The 20142-nt window shown below is 46.1% G+C and overlaps 1 protein-coding gene across 11 annotated transcripts in view; it reads right to left on the bottom strand.

Moving 5' to 3' along the window:
• Positions 1 to 7588: 7588 nt before the first annotated feature.
• The window catches only part of LOC144933218 (uncharacterized), a 247768-nt gene continuing 235214 nt past the window's right edge, over positions 7589 to 20142 (bottom strand). For all 11 annotated transcript variants that reach the window (XM_078857879.1, XM_078857885.1, XM_078857888.1 and 8 more), the window contains 4 exons: positions 19327 to 19427; positions 16173 to 16359; positions 11663 to 11842; positions 7589 to 10628 (listed from right to left, as the gene is read on the bottom strand). In XM_078857879.1, coding sequence (XP_078714005.1) covers positions 10522 to 10628; positions 11663 to 11842; positions 16173 to 16359; positions 19327 to 19427 — 575 coding nt within the window. In that variant the 3' untranslated portion in view covers positions 7589 to 10521. The remainder of the gene's footprint in view (positions 10629 to 11662; positions 11843 to 16172; positions 16360 to 19326; positions 19428 to 20142) is intronic.

Below are 20142 nucleotides of genomic sequence, written 5' to 3'. Positions count from 1 at the left end.
CGGCTCCCGACGGTCAGCAGCCGTCAAGCCCGAGACACCTGGGGGTGGGTCAGGTGGAGACACGTGAGGATCAGCCTGCGACACATCCCCCCCCGAGTTGACGGTCATGTCACACGCCCGGTCGCTACGGCACAAAGCGGGGTCAGGTGGCGCCGCGTAGGGTTTCAGTCGGGAGGCGTGCACGTACCAACGGCGTTTTTCCCATTTAATCAGTACACTCTGGGGTCGTGCAACCCGCACAATTTCCACCGGTCCCCTCCATGGTCTCAACAATTTGGGGGACGTAGCCAACGGTGCATGTGGACAATGCAGCCAGGCCTTATCGCCTGGTTTCCAATCGTGCGTATGCACCCTCCGTGCATGTAACCTCTCGTTCGCGATCTGCCGAGACCGCGAATTAAATCTCGCAGCCTCACGCGCTTCAGCCAATCTGGCGATATTAAACTTGATGTGGTCTGCCAATTTTGATTTTGCACGTGGCTGGGAAATCCCCAGCTGGACGTCCATGGCCGGATCGGCCTCCCGCCCATACATAAGAAAAAATGGGGAAAATCCCGTCGCCGCATGAGGGGCCATTCGATAGGCCGCGAGTACCCCCGGTACCTGTAAGTCCCAATCCACCTGATCGTCGCAGACCTGTTGGCACAGCATAGACGTAATCGTCCTGTTCAGACGTTCAACCATTCCATCAGTCTGCGGGTGGTACGGGGATGTACGCACCTTCTTCGTACCCAACAGGTCGCACACCTCGCGCAACAAAACGCTCGCAAAATTCTTCCCTTGGTCCGTCAGCAAGCGTTCGGGGGCGCCCTTGTCCATGACATAACCTTGGACAAAGGCGTCCGCCACCGCCGCAGCCGACTGGTTGGCGAGTGGCCAAGCCATGGGCCAGCGTGTGAAATACTCAACGCCAACCAGCAGGAACTTATTTCCCCTGGGTGTAGCGGGAAAGGGCCCCAAGATGTCTAACGCGGCCAATTCGTTAATGCGCGAAACCTGAATGGATTGCAGCGGCGGATTAGCCGCTATCGGTGGCGGTTTTCTTTGGTTGCACCCTACACAACCCTTAAGAATGTTCGCCACGTCGTTGCCCATCCCCGGCCAATAATAGTCTCGCTGGACTAGGGCGAGCGTTTTGTGAAAACCCAGATGCATGAGTCGCTCATGGGCAGCCAGGACGACCCTACCCCGCATGGCAAAAGGCACAACGAGCGCATGACGCCGGGACATGCTGTCCCACTTCATCAAGAGGCCCTGCCTGCACACCCAGGAACCGACCCGCGTTTCCCCCCCTTCGGAAGCGTCAACCTTCCGACGTAGCGTGAGTAGGGAGCTGTCGGCCATTTGGAGACGGCCCCACTCGGTGAGAGGTAACGCTAACAGCGAGTCCCTCCCCGTGGGAGCGTCGACCCCCGTAGTGTGAGTGGCGGCGAGCGCAACTTCCCCGGGAACGGCGACAGGAGGTTTACACCGCGCCGATCCTAGCAGACATGCGCATTCCGTGCGCGGTGGCAACCGCGACAAGGCATCCGCATTCGAGTGGCGCAATCCCCTGCGGTAAACCGTCGTAAATTGGTAGTCCTGAAGGACCTCCAGCCATCGGGACAATTGGCCGGACGGCTGCGCCACCCGCATTGCGTATTGGAGAGCCGCATGGTCCGTACGAACCGTAAAATGACGCCCGTAAAGATACGGCCTGAATTGCTGTATGAAAAATACAATCGCCAGCAATTCACAACGTGTCACGCAGTAGCGTTGTTCCGCAGGGGACAGGACTCTGCTACCGTAGGCGACCACCCGTTCGACTCCCCCGACCACCTGTGAGAGCACTCCCCCGATACCCGTGTCACTGGCATCCGTGTCAAGCAAAAACGGCTGCGTAAAATCGGGGTAACACAGGGGGGGAGCCTGCACCAAGGCGTCACGAAGGGAGCGGAACGCAGCCTCCTCCTCGGGCCCCCAGTGAAACCGCACACCTTTAGCCGTCAAAGCGTGCAGGGGCCTGGCTATGGTGGCAAACTACTTAACAAAACGCCGGTAATAGGAGGCGAATCCTATGAAGCTGCGGACTTCAGTGACCGAGGTTGGCGTTGGCCATGAGCTTACGCATTTCGTCTTAGCAGGGTCTGTCGATATCCCTGTTCGACTAACTATATGGCCCAAGTACCTGACTGATTCCCCCGCATCCACCCCGAGGGGTTTCCTCAACCGAAGGGGTACCAACATTTGCGATCCCGGGGGCACCCGTACAGTCCGAGTCGCCAACGCCTGCACCGTCGCACAAATCGTGCGTATCTTAGTAGGACTCGTCAAAAACGCAACCCGCCGACCCGAAGGAAGCTCGATGCAGGCCTGATCTATGAGAATTTTGATGGGCATTTTAGACAAAAAGTCCGTGCCTAGCAAACAAGGAACGGCCAGCGATGATGATACAAAAATAGGACCCGCCAATTTGATATCGCCAATACAAATAGACGCCCGAATCTGGCCGATGATTCCCAAGGAACCCCCGTTCGCCGCGTAAAATGGCACGTCTACTGGCAGAAGGGGTCGACATTGGACGGGAAGAATGTTATAAATAAGGTCCGAAATGATAGTGGCCGACGCACCCGTATCCACCAGCACCCGGACCTCAACCCCGTCAATAAACCCCGTTACCACGGACGACCCGGCCGACGCAGCCACCATCCTATGGGCCAATTCGGACCATTGAACTGCATTCGGGCCGTGAACGAACCCCCCTCGCCGGACCGAACCCCCGGTGCCCCCACGCGGGTCCCCCAACCCCAAGCGGCGACCCGAACGTGCCCCGTACGTGGACCGAGCGTGTGAGGTGCCGCGACTTGCCGGGTTTAGCTGGGACGGCTTGTGGCCCTGGTCCTCGTCTGGACGTGGTCCCGCGGCGCGCTGACGCCGAGCCCGGCACCCGGACGCGACGTGACCCCGAAGGCCGCAGTTGTAGCAGACGACGGGGGACGTCGTAGGTTTCGGTTGCTCCAGCTTGCGGGATGAGCGTGTGGGCGAACGACCTCCCGTTCTCCACTCCCCTGGTCTCGATACGCAGCAGGCTGAGGCTCGGCGACCGTGGCGGCCGGTGCCGCGTTCCCCGCCGATGCACAGATGACCGTCGACTTCCGCTTGAGGACCTCGTAGGCGTGAATGCTCGTGGCGATCCCCAGGGAACAAATGTCCATCTCGTCCGCCACATTAATGGGGACTCCCAAATTGTGAGCCAACGCCAGCAGCTGCTCCGTCACCATGGCGTCCTTCCCCTCCTTGTCCATGCGGGGAAAAGCTGCGTCCGCCAGGGCTAGCAGCGCCGTACGATAGGCGAGCGTTGTTTCTCCAACCGCCTTTCGCCGATCGTAGAACTGGTGGCGACAGGTGGAGGGCGGCCCGAACACCTTTGCCATTAGGTGTAGTGCGGCCGGCAGCGTTGAGCGGGACGACCTTGCAGCCGATGTGAAGACTGCAAGCGCGTCGCCGTCGAGCATCGCCGGCAGCGCACGCAGGGCAGTGGTGTCGGACCACCCCGACATTTCCTGATGTGCGAGGAATCTTCGTTGAAAGGCTCCCCAGTCGCCCCCATCCGCCTTGAACGCCGACAGCGCGGGCAATCTGTGCTGGAGGACTCGATCGTCGTCGATGTCGGGGAGATTTTCCCCCGCCCCGCTGCGGTTGTAGAAAATGTCGGCTCCGTCTGCAGGCGCAAAATGGAGAGCTCCGGCGCGCGCTGATGACGCGGGCTGCGCTGAGTGGAGGTCCCCGGCCACGTGGTGTCCGCGCTTCCCGCCAAACGATGGCGGACCCTCAAAAACGGCGCCAACTTCTAAACTTTTGGCGCGAAGCGCCTTTTGGCGGGATCCCGCCAGCCTCGCTCCTTCCTCCAACCCCGCAGCCGTTTTCTCGCCCGCTGGAACGGAGATCTCCGCCAAGATTGCAGCGGCGGCGAGTAGCAACTCCGCCAAACGGGAGTGTGCGTCCTGCAGGCTGGTGTCGGAGGCGAGCGGAGCATCGGCCATCACTGCGAAGTGCTGCATCGGCGGCAACTCCTCGTCCTCTCCTCCCAAGGTTGGTGTCCCCGGTACGCCGTCGTCTTCCCGACCTCGCTCGTGGGTACGGGTAGTCTTCCTAGTGTCCATTCTTCTTGAAGACAGGTTTACTTCTGACGCCAGTTGTAATGTAGTAACTCGGCGGGAGACGACTTCACGGGTAGCACACTCTTTTATTGAACCAACTGTATTTACACGGGTGACCAACACCCACTTAGCTACACGGGTGACCAACACCCACTTAGCTACTCGGGCGACTAACGCCACTTAGCTACCCGGGCGATTAACGCCCACTTAGCTACTCGACTTATCTACTCGGGCGACTAACGCCACTTAGCTACCCGGGCGACTAACGCCCACTTAGCTACTCGGGCGACTAACGCCACTTAACTACTCGGGCGACTAACGCCCACTTAGCTACTCGGGCGACTAACGCCACTTAACTACTCGGGTGACCAACACCCGCCTAACCCTACACAGTTCTCCGGCTACACCGACATGGGCTCTTACGCCCCGTAGCCTCTCGGAACACACCCAGCTGGGGTGTCCGTCTCGACCCTGGGTCCCACAGTCCCGACCCACATGGGCGTCGGACCACGGGTCCCACAGTCTCGCCTTCGAGCCACACAGGCCCTACCCCTTCCACTCCGTCTTTAATCTCTAACTGGTTAACCACCCCGAGTGCTCTCGCGCATCACCCTTTATACCCCTCCTGCGGACGTCGTTGAGAGCACCTATCCCACTTAACCAATCACCGGGCGCTGGCTACGATCCTCTTTTCCCCACCTCGTGTCAGCGCCTTCACACCCACGCCGCGCCGCCCGTCATCCCTCACTCTCGGCGCGCGCGTCCACACCACGCCCACATGGCGTGCCCAACCCCGCACCTCGCGCCGCCCCGTGATCCGTCACTGTCGGCGCACTCAACAGCACCACTACATATATAAGCTCCTAGCTTGGTAGTGTCTCATTCTTCACCTGAAGACGGCTGCTTGCATTGTTGCCGAAACGTCGTGAGAATTATTTTATTGTTTTATTTTTATTATTTTATTACTTCCCTTCTACGTGACTTTACCGAAATAACCAAGAACAGTAATAATTAGTTTTACACAACACTTCAACGTTATCAAAATCAATTGAGTGTCCTTGTTGACAAGCATGCTCTGCCACTGCCGACAGTTGTATTTGAGATAATTTAATGTTTCTTTGGTGTTTAGTCTTACACTGATGTTGCGTCCCGTCTGGCCAATATAGCATCTGCCACATAAACAATTAATCCGATATACACCTTCTGTTGATAATTTAGGCAATTCGTATTTTGTGCCAGATACCATCTTCTTTGTTCTTTCGGTAAAGTCACGGTGAAGGGAAATAATAAAATAATACAAATAAAACATAATAAAATAATTCTCACGACGTTTTGGCCTCAACGCAAGCAGCCGTCCTCAGGTGAAGAACAGGTCTGTCGGAAAGACAGCGTCTGAATGGGCACTACCAGGCTTGGCAGCATATATTTAAGCTGGATTGGAGGGGGAAGGGGCGCCTTGACAAATGAATTTGCATATCAAGAGAAATTTAGCATATTTATGGGAAATGCAGATATGGGATTAGTCACTACTTGTGAAATGCATAGGTGGGGGGGGGGGTTCAAAGTCATATTATGCCCGTGCATTATGCAGTGTGCAGGATTAGCAGCATCAAAGGGAGGGAGTAGGGTTAGCAGTAATAGAGGGAAGGAATTTTAATAGTTAGGGGCTGCAGCAGCTAAACCACCACGTAAAAAACTAAAATATAAACTACATCAGGATCAATCTTAATTTTAGAGCTTTCGTGACTGCAGGAATTACTATTTGGTTCTTTCGGTAAAGTCACGTATAAAGATAAAATAAAAAATTAAATAATAGCATACGACGTTTCAATTGCAACACAAGCAATCATCATCAGGTATAAATGAAATAGCAACAAAAAATCTAACCAGAAAACTATAGACAGACATATAAGCAGACAGATATCACCAAGATACATAGAGAGAGAGTAACACCGGCACAGAGAGGGAGATCGTCTCTGTGGCGAGGCCTTAAATAGACAGAGGGGGGCGGGGGCAGAGAGGGAGGGGTTAGAGAAAAAATAAACATGTCAATGAGTACGGCGACGCGTGGTAGTAAAGTACGCAAGCTGAACATTAAGAGAGAGGGAGAATGAACACACTAAATTAAATAAACTAGCAAAATATCGAAATGTTATGTAATACAACACAGAGAGTCGGTCAACACACAATTAACGCATAGCCTGGTCGATTACGTATTTCAAAGATTGCTAAGTTAGAATTTAAGTGTCAAAATTCCAAAGAAAGACAAAACATAAAACAAGAGGAACGGAGACACACAGACAGAGCAGAACATAAGAACGACAAAAAACGAGTGGAGACAGAAAAAGTACACTAAATACACAGGCAGAGAGAGAAAAAAAACCCAGAGAGAGAGAAAAAGATAAACTTGGAACTTCCCCGTAGAAGTGGTTCAATCTTAATTTTAGAGCTTTCGTGACTGCAGGAATTACTCTTTGGTTCTTTCGGTAAAGTCACGTATAAAGATAAAATAATAAATTAAATAATAGCATACGACGTTTCGATTGCAACACAAGCAATCATCATCAGGTATAAAAGAAATAGCAACAAAAATCTAACCAGCAAACTATAGACAGACATATAAGCAGACAGATATCACAAAGATACACAGAGAGAGAATACGTATCGGCACAAAGAGAGAGGTCGTCTCTGTGACGAGGCCTTAAATATAGAGAGGGGGCGGGGGCGGAGAGAGGGAGGGGGCAGAGAAAAAAAAAATTAGCATGTCAATGAGTGGACGACGACGTGGTACGGTACGCAAGCTTGAAAATTAGGAGAAAGACACACTAAAATTTAATAACCTAGTAAAATATCGAAAAGTAGCGGTTTATCCGCCAATTTATGACATTGTCATCCTCTCCGCCGAGAAGGGCAATGCCACTGTCATCATGGATAAAACCACTTACAACAAAATTCAGGACCTTCTTAATGATGGCAGCTATACCAAAATCAACAGAGATCCCACCAACAGCCTAGCTACAAAAACCAACAATATCACTAAATCGACTTCTCTAATCGATCAGTCCAAGCATAGCTCCCTATCCACCTGATGATGGAAGCTTGTGTTGGGCCCGAAACGTCGTGATTTATTTGATTTTATACCTACGTGACTTTACCGAAAGAACCAAAGAGTATGGATTCATGCAGTCACGAAAGCTTCAAATCAAGATAGTGAAATATGTTTCGAATCGTCGCCATACCCATTCGTCGCTGATTCTGACTCGATTCCATGTGACCGTTGCTGACCTCACACGTGGCACCGACGTGAGATGCCTAGTGGTGTATTGTCTTCGTATATTTGTGCCACACGTATCTGCTGCGTTGCCAAAACATTGCGATTTGTGTTTTGCTTCACAGTTGATGCGATATGAGAGCACATACAACGCAGGAGTCCAAAGATTATTTTCTAATCTATTTGATTTTATTAAATGAGAAAATCAAGAATATTCATAAGTACGTCACAGTAAACGGTGATGAAGAATGAAAAAAATCAATCACTGATTAATATCTGCCACTAGAACATTCGGCTATTAAGATTAAAACGAAATACAAATCATCCCTTCACCATCCTTTTCATGTCATTCCAAAGGTTAATTAAAGCGTGGACTTGCAGAGCTGTGGCTTGTATCGGAGTTACGTTTTTTTGTCAACGTCCAATGTAAATTTGCTGTTATAAAATGGGACCTTTGTAGCTGCTGACCCCGAGCTATAAATGCTCTGATAGTGTATTGTCTTTGTACTGCTCGCCTTTTGGCGTTCTCTGGTCTGACACTGGTGTAGACCAATCAGTTTCAAAGACAATGCATATATTATCAGAGCATGTTTGTGTGCATGTTTACCACAAGTGTGTGTGGTTAATACAAACTTGATTCCTTGCAAAAGGTTTCTATTTGGTGGTTGAACATCTTAACACCTGTTTTATTTCCAGAAAGGGTAAAACCTATTTTTTAATCTTTATAGTTCTCAAGTTGGGATGCAGTGACTCATTAAACTACAATTTGACGAATTACGGTTATAATCCTCATTTGATGATCATGATGCAGTTATTGTGGTGGTAATCTAGAGTAATGGAATATAGATCTATAGGCGCCACTTTTTTATGAAACTAATATTTCGGTGAGATAAAATAAACATTACACTATATTAATTGTAAATAATGCATACTGTTAAAGTGAACTGTATCATGATGAAGACACATTTAAATGCACAACGTTTCTGACTGTATTGTGTCACCTGTTTCTTTAGATGTGGAGGGGAGTACCAAAGTTTGAGTCCATATCAATGGCCCCTATATTTTCTAAATTTAGATATCAGCACCAAATAATAATTTGGAGTTCTTGTTTCACGCGGATAACATTTTCCAACTTCCAATGTGCCATAATAGATTTAGATTTTTCCTCTAAGGACGTTATTTATGACCCTTCGTGGTAAAAGTTTTAATCACATTGGGACTGGCAATTCAAGCACTCAGCTCAAACTGATATTTAATTACGCCTTTAATGAAATGATTAATATCTGGACAACCTGTATTATTACGATATATGCAATGCATATATTTAGAGCATATGTATCGATTCTAATTGATAAATTAATTGATCATCACATCCCTATTCAAGAGTACCTCTGCTGTTCTCCTAGAATGAGGCACAAGTCCACAAGCAATGCTTTCAGAAATCTATGCTACACTATGTATCGTGCTAAAGCATTAAAATAAATTTGTTAATAACAAAAAAAACTATGAACCAGGTATGATGCTTGACAAGTGTAATGAATGTCAAGCAGAGAACAAATAAACTGCTCACCACCTTGGCGTCAAGGTATCATTGAGAGAAAGAGTAAACCTAACAATCCACTGGGTTGACTGTTTTGTGCACAAATATACCGAGGTTGTCTCCTGCATGAGTTGAGTTTGATGCTGTCGTAAAAGTGAGAGCATATAACGTTCAGGAACGCCGCCATGGCGCCCTATAATGGCATCACTGTGATCTGACAGGCAAACACGTAACGCTCCAGTATTGCGCACAGAGGGATTTGAAATCCATAATAGTTGGACGCGGTAGTCAGAAGACCAAATGTGGGCGGTATATTGGCCGAGTCATGTTAAGCAGATGTTGAATTCAACTGCCGCAGCTTATTTTATTCAGATTTATTTCTTCCTTTCCATAGATTTTAAACTTTGGAGTGGTATACAGTAACGGAATATATGTTCCAAATTCGTATTAAATGTGTAACCTTGTGGTGCTAATTAATTGCAGACGTGGTATACTTAGAAGTTGGAGAGCCTTATATAATGTGTATATTCTTAACGTGATTATATAATTAATATTGATTCATATATAAACATTTCGTAAAGCATGCATAAAATTTCACCACCAAGTATAATGAATGTGATTATATGATTACTTGCTATAAGTCAAAGGTTCAAACAGGATACATATAAACCTATCAGAAATTGGGAAAATAAATGTTGCAACGTTGGCTACATTCTCCTCCACACACTCAGAGACCCAATGAAGGGAAGCTCCATTCAGTTTCACTAAACACTCTAATTGAGCGCAGCAGTAGCCCTAATGTGGGCATTATGGGAATTATTAGATTAGGAAATAGGCAGGCGTCAGTGTGTGCATCACAGTCGGAAAGCCGCCGAGTTCAATTCCTAATCAGGGATTAGAAACGACATTTTGTGTTTAGTCGGCAGTGATTATCCTGTGGATAGACCTGGCTCTGCCATGGGAATGTGGAAGTTCCACCACTGGCTCATTACTGCCAGCAGAGATGAGCAGCGCCCCATGCTGGTTTGCACAGAGAAACTCCATGGTTTTGCCTTGACAACAAACCGACCTCAATGAGAGTGGATAGTGCACAGTCGCCAAAATGTAGCAAGGTTGCAAGATTTCGTTGTTCCCATGAATAATTACCAGTCCTTTATTTATGCAATCGGACATGGATAAAGAAAAATAATGTTGGGCACATGATTGAGATTAGATATGATTACGTGACATTTAAGAACCTATTTAACTGTAAATTGTTATCCTTAGGTGGCCTCGATTGATCTCTGAAGAACATCAGTTCAATACCAGCCTCTGGCAATAATCTATTTATCTGATAAGTAAACGTGTTATTGCTAAACATTAATAATTGCGTACAAAGGAGTTGTTTAATATGAAAATTAGTTTTACTTCAATCCCATGTGCCTCGCATATCAAGTGTATGCTTAAAAAAATCTAGTGAGAGACAAATTTAGCGATGGTTATCAAATTCAATTCAAAGTATACAAAGGTTGATCAAAAAGTACCGGGACTACTTTTTGCCATATGTGCCTGCTTTTTGCCATATGTGCCTGCTAAATGTCAATCCATTGCTTCAGAGGTGCTTCACTGCTTTTACTGCTGTCACTGCTTTCCTTGTTTGCCTTTTCAGCCTTTTCACCGGCTCGACGTAGACCACGGCCTGTGTGACAGATTGTAGTGAGGAGGGGATGCAACAAATCAATGAGACAATAAAAGTTAGGGCAACACAAACACCTGAAATTTGTAGTGAGGCCTCGTTTAACGTGCTCGTAGATGCGTTCTTGAATTGTTTGCGCTTAACGAAAAATGCGTTAAGCGCAAACAATTTCCCCTTCAATAATATCACGATAACGTTTGGCGAGATACAATGTACAAGAAAGTAGTTCGTCGTCGTCGACCACTCAGAAACCGCATAATAACGGTGGGCGTTCCACGTTATAGTGGTGCGTGTTTTGCCTTATAACGGTGCACTCTCCACGTTATAACAGTGCGCGTTTCACGTTATAATGGTGCGCTTTCCGTATTTTAATGGTGCGCATTCCGAGTGATCATGTTGTGCGTTCTGCGTTATAATGGTGCACATTCCATGTTGTGTGAAAAGTGTTCCCTCGTAATTACCGTGTTATAGTGAAAACGCCTCATAATGTTAACACCACGCATTCAGCTCGGACTTACTGTACTTCAGTAGGCTCATCATTCATTAAATGATTCTTATTACTTCAAAATATGTTCGGCATCGTTTTTTAAGCGATTGGATGGGCTGCAATAATAATTTCCACGCATAAAATAGTTCACAAAATACGAGGCGTAATGGTGTTTGAATTGCATTAAATTATTTTGAAAGAAAAATAACGTATTGATGCTAAAGTATGAATGTCATTGTTAAGACATCAAAGTTTAAAATCAGCAGAGTCGCCAATGTTCACTGTGGCAAAGCTGCCTCTAGCATCCTCATAATCAGTGGAATTTTCATATCCACTCTATGGGGCCCATTGGCTTGATTAATGCCAACAAAAGTGTTGTTGGGAAGGCCTCAACAGTAACAATAACATAACTCTTAACGATGGTGATGATGGGTTGGAAAAGTGTCATGTTGGTTTACGGTGTTATAGCCTCACAGTGTATTGTTTATCACATCATCATGGCCTGTTTTCTTTTTGGTTTAACCTCCTTTAAAAATTACAAAATCCTTACTTTTCTTCAAGACAATCATTCCAACCACAACTCCTCCGAGGACGACCAATGCTGCAACAACAGCACCAACAAGTGGTGTTATCTTCATCCCATTCTTCGAATTAGCGGGATTGTCCAGTTCAGTCCACGGTGTTCGAGTACTTGGAGTTGATGTGGCTATCGTAGCAGGTTTGGTCACTTCTGAAAACGTAAAATACAAGGAATATAAAATATCAGTAATATCATGCATGGATTACGTAATGCTTTCCAAAACCCCGTTGTCTTCTAAAGTATTTTTGTTAACAATATGGTAGTGTACCGGTATATTCGAGTGCAAAAAAGCATTTTTATATTTGTAAACATTCATTTTTGCAGTCGTTTATGACTCACAGTTTTGGGCAAAACATTTGACAACAAATGTATTTAGCTCTCAATGGGCTAAAAATTTAATAGAAACACAACTTAATACTAAACCATTGGTAATATTGGATCACCTTTACAATTGAGTGGACAAAGAAATTTCATTAATATGTTCAACCTTTGTTGAAAAGCGTTAATAACGTAAATCTACCCTTAAATTATTACAGCTCTTGTATACAGATGGCAACTGGATGGTTTCAAACTTTGCCCATGTACTCAACCAATAATTAATATGAAACCCTATTACACATGGCAGGCACCTTCACAAGATGGGAATTTCCTACTACGTTCCAGATTTGAAGCTTTAGTGACTGCAAGGATTCATATTCTTAGGTTTTTTCGGTAAAGTCACGTAGGTAAAAAATAAAAATAAATAAAAGTAAAATAAAAAATAAAATAAAAATCACGACGTTTCGGAGGCAACACAAGCTTCCGTCTTCAGGTGGAACCGTCACAGCACGATAGCTGTATCAAGTGAGAGAAATTCCAAGAACACAGTATTTGTATATATACTGGTTGAGGGTGGGAGGAGCCAAGGTAGGCCCTGAATATTATTTTTGTGAGGTTCGGTGCGGCTGAAGCACGCTGTTAGGAATGAGCCTTTGTTGTGTAAACTAGGTGTGGACGATGTAAAGGTGCGTGTAAAAGGGACTGAGCCTTTTTGTTATGTAGAGATGATGCGGCTGAAATCGCTGCCAGGAAATGAGTCGTTGTTGTGAAGAATGGTTGACTGAGCCTATTATTATGTAGAGGTGGTGCGGCTTAAATCGCTGTCAGGATATGAGTCTTTGTTGTGTAGAATGGTTGACTGAGCCTATTATTATGTAGAGGTGGTGCGGCTTAAATCGCTGCCAGGAAATGAGTCTTTGTTGTGTAGAATGGTTGACTGAGCCTATTATTATGTAGGGGTGGTGCAGCTGAAATCGCTGCCAGGAATGCTCCAAATATGTGTAGTTATATATTTTTTGCATGGTTAATAACATCTTTCCAATGATTACTAAGTTTGTACCCATCATCACGGTTGAAATTATGTCTGTGTTTGTATATTTGGATGGCCTCGTGTACAAACCTTTGATGGTAGCCAGGAGGCTTGCAGAGCACCTTAGTCTCGGAAAAGACAATTTCATGAGAGCCCACAGCGTTGTAGCAATGATCGGCAACGGCGGAAGAATCAGTTTTGCCGTGCTTCAGATCTGACTTGTGCTCGCGGACACGATCAGAGATATGACGTTTCGTTTCTCCAATGTAGCAATCACCACAACTGCAACTCAGTTTGTAGACTCCAGGGTATTGTAAGTCAGGAATGACATCTTTCACAGATGGAATTAGATCACGGATTTTATGTACTGTACTGAATCGGACTTGAATCTTATGTTTGTTTAGAATTTTGGAGATCTTTTTGGTCACGCCTGCTATGTATGGTAACGTGATAGTTTTGATCGGAGTTTCATGTGGCTGTTTCTGTATGGTGGGAGAAACAGCTTGGCGGATGGTGCGGTCAGAGTATCCGTTCATCCTGAGGGCCCGATGTACATGTCTTAATTCACTGGCCAGGTGGTGTTGGTCAGAAATGCCATGAGCTCTGTTGTATAGCGTTTTGATGAGAGAATTCTTTTGAGATGGGTGGTGGTGGGAATCGGGTTTCAAGTAGGAATCTGTGTGGGTGGCTTTCCTGTAGACAGAATGTCCCAAGGATCCGTCAGGTCTCCTCTTAAACAGAATATCTAAGAATGGTAGTTTACCATCTTTCTCCATTTCCATGGTGAATCTGATGGATGGGTGTCTGGAATTGATGTGGTCCAAGAAGTGGTTCAATGCTGGGAGGCCAAGTGGCCAAATGACGAAAGTGTCATCCACAGGGAAGGACGCAGGGTGGATGTCTGGATGGCGTCTGATTCAAACTTTTCCATGAACATGTTGGCTCTCACTGGTGACAAGGGGCAGCCCATAGGGGTACCCTCATTCTGTTTGTAGGTGCCATTCCAGGTAAAATAAGTGTTGGTGAGGCAATGCCTAACCAGCGCAGGTACATCCGAATTCAATCCATGTTGGACCAAGTCCTCAATTATTGTTAGGGTGTCAGGTACTGGGACCTTGGTAAACAGAGATACTACATCAAAACTGACGAGGATATCATCAGGAGATAGTACCATGTCCTTGACCATAGAGACTAATTGGGTTGAATTGAGTACTGCCGAAGAGGTCTTGCCTGTGACTTTACCGAAAAAACCTAAGAATATGAATTCCTACTCCGTGATAGGGGAACCTTCTTGATTTAGTCACGAGGTCACAAAGGGTAGAGATCAGTAGGGATCAGGGCTATGATGTGTCATTATGGATGTTTGAGAGTAGCAATGCATACATAATGTGACGTGGCCTGTAAAAACGTATAGGCCTCCAGTTGATTGCCTTTGGCATGGCCTCAAAAGACCCACTCATAGGTAAAACCGAAGATCTCAGAGGATTCTCACTCATTGCCCCAATGTGGCCTTCATGAAATTATTGTCAATGAGACCAAACGCTTTAGGTGGGTTCTTGGAGGTTTGGGTTGGTTCAGAAACACTGGCAAATAATGTTATTCCTATAGGAGGCATATGATACCAAAATATTAAAAGTAAAATTTAGGTGATCTATTTACTTTCTACTTGAAAGTCCCCATAAATAAAACTGCTTAACCCGAGCAATTAATGCTTTTGCGTTTGCATTGACCTGGTACTGTTTACCTTTTGGTGTTTTTTGCTTTGTAGCACTGGCGAGACAATGCAATAAAGGAGGCTGTTTCTGGTGTTGGCCGATCAGATTAAAGGACTGCGTACAGTATCAAATCATGTTCGTTTGCATGTTTTACCACAAGTCTGTGTAGTGAATGCAGACTTGATGCCTTGTTATAAAAAGGCGTATATTTGGTGCTTGGACATCTTAACACCTCCTGTATTATTGCCATAAAAGATACCTCCTTTTAGATTTGAATAATCTTGATACCAAAAAATAATTCGCCAGAACTACTATAACTATTCCTATGATTACTACAATGTCATTATTGTAACTCTAAATATACCAGGAGAGTTGCTATGAATGTTATACTCATGGCTGTACAATAACTATATGGTACGTTTGACATTTGCACTAGGTAAATGACTAAAATATTTAAATGTGCTACATAGGTAGTGCTGAACTTTACGCGGACAACTTCTTTTTCCGTCGTCACTTTATTTTATCAAATTCAGCACATTCCGCCACCCAGACTCCAGCGCGTTCTCCGCTCGCTCGCCGCGCTCCGCTGGCCTCGTTCGCTCCATTCCTCCCTCTCTCTCCGTCTCTTTCTCCCCCGACTCGCCTCTCTGCTTCGCTCACTCTCCCTTGGCTTCTCCGTCTCACTCCGACTGTCTCTCTCTCGCCTCCGTCTCACTCCAGCTGTCGCTCTCTCTTGGCTTCTCCGTCTCACTCCGACTGTCTCTCTCTCACCTCCGTCTCACTCCAGCTGTTGCTCTCTCTCGGCTTCTCCGTCTCACTCCGACTGTCTCACTCGTTCCCGTTCCACTGTTAGCCTATCCTTCCTCTCTTCTCCTCTTCTTCTCCTGCTCCACGCTACTCTATTCTATCTCTCATATCTTCTTCGTCTCCGTCTCTACTGCTACTCTATTCTTCATCTTCTGCTCCACTGCTACCCTATTCTATCTCTCATATCTTCTTCTTCTGCTCTGACCGTCTCCGTCCAGCTCCCAGCACAACTCCCCGTCTCACTCTCACGCTCCCGTATTTATCCCCGTCCTCATTAATTACCAATTAATTAACCGGCGTCCCCACCGACGCCCCGAGCCCTCGGCCCCTGCCGCCACCTGCTCCCACCCCCAGACTTACTGGCGCCACCTCGTCCCTGACAACAACAACCGGCCAATCACTGCCCTGCATCCCATAATTACCTAACGAGCCGTCTTTATCTGGCCGTTGTCCCCCAGCAACACCTGCTTGTCCTGATACGACCCCACTGTCCACAACCCACACGTGTTTACAATTTCCCCCCTTGGCACGCGTTAAACCATTACACATATGTGAAAAAGGCATACGTCGTGAAAATCGATATTAATAAAGCCTCACATCCTACTCTTACCAGCTGGCACAGTCACGTTGCAGCGGTTTGAGATAAGTCTTCCTGTGAACACCTCCACGATGAAGCCGTCCGTCTGGTCTCGCATTGAATAAATCAACCCTTGTGGTCCATTCCAGTCATCCACGCAGAGCTTCAGGTTCGTGTAAAGGGATTTGCAGATCTCTGTTCCAATTGTGATGCAACTGGCCTAAAAGCACAGGCAGAGACGCAACTTACTAGAGTGGATGGTCTCACAGGGGAGATATTGTTACAAACATTGTATTTACCAAGGATTACAGCCCATGTCAAACCCTCTCATGCACTGTTTGTAATGATCATTGTGAGTAGTGGAGCGATAGTGTAGCAGTTAGCGCACTGCGCTACGAACCCAGCGACAGGAATTCTATTCTCGCTCATGGCCAACACCAGTGACGATGATCTGAACCGGTCCTGGGCCTCCCCTAGGTCGTAATAACCTCAAATGAGTACCTGGCGCAGTGTGTAACATCGCCACTGGAAAGACAAAGGCGGTCGGGCGTGGCGATGGCCACCCACCCACCCCCTCGTTTATTGTGCTGGCCACCATAGGTACTCGATAACAGCACTTCCTCCCAGAGTCTGCTAAGGCTAGACGGGGATCGTTGTCGGGGGATTTGTTGTCTGGGTAGTGGAAATTCCTGTCCAACTGCCTACATTGTGCCACTAACAGGAGCTGGCGGATCGTGCGCATAAATAACGTGTCATATTTCCAATGTAGGCAGTACAACAAGTAGGCCACTACTTCATATATTCAGGTTTCTGAGTGCTAGTGTAACAGGTGTGTATTTTTACACGCTTTTATTTAACTCACTACGTCTGTTGTGGTATCCTCAAAAAATATTGTAAGTCAATTTTTACCCACTTCCCAATGTACTATCGACTGCAAACCTGAAATACCTATGTCATACTGATGACAAGACTATATTCTATCATTAAAAATATATATTTTAAAACATTTTACATGCTTTTATTTAACTCACTCTATCTGTTGTATCCTCAAATCTTGTAACTCAATTTCAACAGGCTTCCCAATGTTGTATCGACTGCAGACTTGGTATAGGAATGTCATACTGATGACAATACTATATTCTATCATAAAAAATTAAAAAAATATATTTTTAAACGATCTTTTTTACGGGTCTAATTGTCCACGCTCAACTCACGTTGGCTGTAAATCACCACGGTCCCTTACGTTATGGCAAGCTTCGGGGAGCCACGCCGAGGGGCGGAGGATGTGGAAGGAGGGGAGGGGCGATGGGGGAAGGGGGCAGGGGGAGGGGCAGCTCGGACAGTACATTTTATTAAAGCGTGTTTAAAAAAAAAGTATTTTAAAATATTTTACTCCACAATGACTTGTGCGTAGGATCTCGCCCTCTAGTGAGAATTGCACAGTGGTAACATGGATAGGACGGAGTCGCGATTGGCTCAGAGAAGGACGACTGTAAAATAAGGCTTCGCCACCCCTGACGGGAATGCTTCAACACATTTTCACACAATAAGCCATTTTGTTGAGCTACCATTTGTAGCCAGGTCACTTCTGAAAAAGAGCTATATAGCTCAGTGGGCTTTACCTGGTAAAATAGAGAAGAGTTAAGCCACAGTCACAACTGCAAGGATACAACACCACCGATAAAGATCGAGAGATGGTGAAGAACTGGTCACAGGCAAATCAGCTGAACCTGATTCACGACCCCAAACACCCAAGCGCCATTAAACAGTGGACGGTGGAACAGGGGTTACAACCCTGACCTCAAGTTTGTGGATGACAACCCTCCAGCTCTAAGCTGCAAGATGGTCATGGATCCTACTCCACATTCCCTGCACCTCCGATTACCATGGTTGGCTATGTACAGTGCGAGGGAAGTTCAACTTACATACGTACATTTCGAACACTGCCCCTTCACAGTCCAAATACACCAAACTGTAATGTCAAAGGCAGTACCATTCCATCGTCACTTCAACTTTAAAAAAGAAAACTAGCAGGAATTCACAGCAAACGTCAACAGAGTGGTAACAGGCATTGAGCCCAAACAAGAATACTACGAACGCTTCATAAATGCAGTGAAAAAAAAAACAATTCACCTACCCTGGGGCAACAAATTACTCCAGAACAAGGTTGTTACTGACCTGTAAAGTCCTGCACTGGCCAGGTTCTAAACCTCACCCAGTACATAAAATATGGTTTAAAGAACAACCAAATCACCGGTGTCACCTTGGTCGACTGATCAGAGGGACAATCACCTGGTCAGAATGATCGTGACTTTAATCGAAAAAAATTAGACTTTTATGTCAGACTTTTAGCAAAGAGTTCAGCCTCTGGCAGCTGCAGAAGAATGAACTCCCATATGGAGGTGTTCTAATACCACTCCTCTTGAACATCCATACAAAATGATCAAAACCAATCCACCCATGCACGCGCAGCTTCATCTACGCTGATGACCTGGAAATTGCAACGCATGCAGGAGGCTTCAACAAAATAGAGCACACCCTGACAGCTGTACTTGTTAGGATAACTCTCTGCCCAAACCGAAGCAGGACACAGGTTGCCCTCTTCTATCTACACAACCATGATGGCAACAAAATACTATGAAAGATCACCTGGAATGGTATTCCAGACTCACTGCAGCAACCCAGTCTACCGTGGAGTGACCCTGGACCCCACACTCTGCTTCAGGACCCACACTGAGGATCAAGATGAAATCTTGATTTGAAGCTTTCGTGACTGCAGGAATCCATACTCTTTGGTTCTTTCCATAAAGTCACATAGGTAGAAACGTCGTGATTTGTTTCATTTTATTTTATTTCTAACTATGTGACATTACCAAAAGATCAAGATGAAAATAAGGAACTAGAGAGGAAAACGAGAGCAGGTTGAAGAGCTTTAAAAAAAAAGCTTGATCATTAAAAGCAAAAAAGCAAAAAACCAACGTAAAGAAAGTGTTTTAAGTCAGCGTGATGACGTACGGATCAGAAATATAGACAAAGGCAAAGTGGCAACCAAAGGAGCGGGCATACTCGAGAGAATGGAACAGGTCATCATCCAGTAGTGGATGATCATGATGAATGCAATGTCAGGCAATCATGTCCCAGTGACGTCACTCGAGGGTGTGATGTCAGCATTAAAATATCAACTTACCACCTCTAGTTGGTTTTGGTAGAGACGGATTGTTGTAGCACCAGCCAACGGGCAAGTCCAAGTGATTGGTTCTTGGTGGCCAACTCGTTGGGCATTCAAACCTGTGTACATAGAAAAAAGAGATCACTGTCACAAATTATCATGAAAATGGCCGGGTGACTGAGCAGTTCTTAAGTAATCAAGTTTTTTTCTGTTTTGATTTCAACCGTTCACTTGTCTTCCCCTCCCACCTCCATCTGCCAAGGAAGGAAGACGCCAACTTGATAATATCGATTAAATCTGCCAATATTGTTGATGTTAAATTAGGTGATAGCGATCACGAACACAAACGGGTTGAACCCCCAGCCCTTTTAAGTGGTTTGATGTCAAGGCGCACAACAAATGGGGTTCATATTCTTGGTTCTTTTGGTAAAGTCACGTAGAAGGGAAATAATAAAATAATAAAAATAAAACATAATAAAAATTCTCACGACGTTTCGATTGCAACACAAGAAATCATCATCAGGTGTGAAAACTACAGCAATAAAATTTTAGCTGAAGTGAGAGAGATGCTGTGGTAAGGGAGTTATATAAGTTAGAGAGGGGGGAGGAGCAAGGGAGGGGGGGGAGTAGGGGAAGGGTAGCATTGCGTGAAATGCTACTGGACGGGGGGGGGGGGGAAGTGGGCAGGGCTAGAAAGGTGCAGAAAACCAATGCTACTTCAGCAAAGCCAATGAAAGACAACAAAGCAACAGTAGCAGACGTTGGAGAAGTACAAAAAAGCGAACACCACGACAGTAAAGTCAATGAAAGACAACAAAGCAACAGTAGCAGTAC

This window comes from Lampetra fluviatilis, chromosome 6 (assembly GCF_964198595.1).
Source record: "Lampetra fluviatilis chromosome 6, kcLamFluv1.1, whole genome shotgun sequence".
Taxonomy (NCBI): Eukaryota; Metazoa; Chordata; class Hyperoartia; order Petromyzontiformes; family Petromyzontidae; genus Lampetra; species Lampetra fluviatilis.
This window is presented reverse-complemented; position numbering and strand designations above follow the sequence as displayed.